At 38.2% G+C, this 1,931-nt stretch overlaps 1 protein-coding gene across 1 annotated transcript; it reads left to right on the forward strand.

Moving 5' to 3' along the window:
* The first annotated feature begins 370 nt into the window (after positions 1–370).
* LOC121456671 (olfactory receptor 1468-like) lies at positions 371–1,309 on the forward strand. The gene has a single exon (XM_041665047.1). It carries the CDS (start codon positions 371–373, stop codon positions 1,307–1,309), a length of 939 nt encoding a protein of 312 aa, XP_041520981.1.
* Positions 1,310–1,931: the final 622 nt, after the last annotated feature.

Consider the following 1,931-nt stretch of genomic DNA (forward strand, 5'->3'; position numbering starts at 1 on the left):
TAGAAACTTATATAAAATTATAAGAACATAGTTAATCAAATTTATAAATAACATCAACATACAAAATAAGAGAGCAAATTACAAATGGTTAAACAGCAGTTGAGCAAGCTGCATAAGAGACAAGAATTAATACATCTGACATTCAGTAGAAAATGCATAGATCTCCATTGAAAGGATAAGAGATAGAATCAGATTAGGGAAAAGTTGGGAAAAAATCATTGTTGATTGTAATAATTACAATTTGGAGTTTGAGAATATAGTCACTGTAATCATTATCAGATTTCTTTTTACACAAATATTTCCAAAATATATTTTTATTTTTTTAATTTGAATGGATCCTAATATTTTCTCCTTAGGATACTGGATATATATGATAATGACAAACCAAACTGTCACCTCTTCCTTCATCCTCCGGGGTCTGCCCATCCTCCCAGAGCATCAGACGCTGTTCTATGCACTGCTCCTATCCATGTACCTCACCACCATCATGGGGAACCTCATCATCATCATCCTCATTCTACTGGACTCCCATCTCCACACACCCATGTACTTCTTTCTCAGTAATTTGTCTTTCTCTGACTTCTGCTTTGCCTCTGTCACAACGCCAAAGTTATTGAAGAACATGCAGATCAAAGTTCCATCCATCCCCTATGTGGGTTGTCTGACACAAATGTACTTTCACATAGTTTTTGGAAACATGGAAAACTTCCTTCTTTCAGCCATGGCCTATGACCGCTATGTGGCCATTTGTTTCCCCCTTCATTACACCAGTATCATGAGCCTAAAGCTCTGTGTGTGTGTGGTAGCAATGTCCTGGGTATTTAATATACTGTATGCCATGCTGCACACCCTTCTCTTGGCTAGATTGTCTTTCTGTGAGTACAACATGATCCCCCAGTTTTTCTGTGACTTATCTGCCCTGATCAAGTTGGCCTGCTCTGACATTTTTATTAATGAACTAATGATATTTATCTTAGGAGGGCCCATTATTGTCATCCCATTCTTACTCATCATTGTGTCCTATGTGCAAATTGTCTGCTCCATCCTAAAGGTTCCATCTGCTCGGGTTATCCACAAGGTCTTCTCCACCTGTGGCTCTCACCTCTCTGTGGTCTCACTGTTCTATGGGACAATTATTGGTGTCTACCTATGTCCTTCAGCTAATAACTCTACTGTGAAAGAGACTGTGGTAGCTATGATGTACACAGTGGTGACTCCCATGCTGAACCCTTTCATCTACAGCCTGAGGAACAGAGACATAAAAGAGGCCCTGAGAAGAGTCCTTTGCAAGAAGAAAATCTGCCTATAATTGCAGAACTGGGACTTTTACTTAAATTTACCTAATAAATATATTGATGCTAATATTACAAAATGTATCCCTACAATGGAATCAGCATTCAAGAACTTACATTTTTGGGCTGGAGAGATAACTCAGTGGTTAAGAGCACTGACTGCTCTTCCAGAGGTCCTGAGTTCGATTCCCAGCAGCCACATGGTGGCTGACAACCATCTGTACTGAGATCTTGCGCCCTCCTCTGGCATGCAGGCATACATGGAGACAGAATGTTGTATACTTAATAAATAAATAATTAAATAAATAAATAAATAAATATATCTTTAAAAAAAAAGAACTTACATTTTCATTTGCAAAAGGCATTTTTGGAAAGTAGTTTAGGTATGGAACCAGACTTTGTTGACTTAGTGATGCCTTCCTCTGCCTTGCATGTGTGACTCTCGAAAAGTTTACTTACAAGTTACTGTTTTGGCTGATCTTTATTCCTTCTTAATATATTATGATATTACACAAATTTCTATGTTAATCTCACTATTGAGTCCCATGCTGAGCCCTTTCATGTAGAGTCCAAGGAACAGAGATCTAAAAGAGTCCCTGCTAAGAGTCTGTTGCCAGGAGATAATCAGTTTATAATGGC

Source organism: Microtus oregoni, unplaced genomic scaffold, assembly GCF_018167655.1.
Source record: "Microtus oregoni isolate MIOR12 unplaced genomic scaffold, Mior012 000015F_ref0000493, whole genome shotgun sequence".
Taxonomy (NCBI): domain Eukaryota; kingdom Metazoa; phylum Chordata; class Mammalia; order Rodentia; family Cricetidae; genus Microtus; species Microtus oregoni.

Excerpts from the sequence above, each read along its gene's own strand:
- LOC121456671 (XM_041665047.1), top strand. The coding sequence starts at position 371 with ATGATAATGACAAACCAAACTGTCACCTCTTCCTTCATCCTCCGGGGT.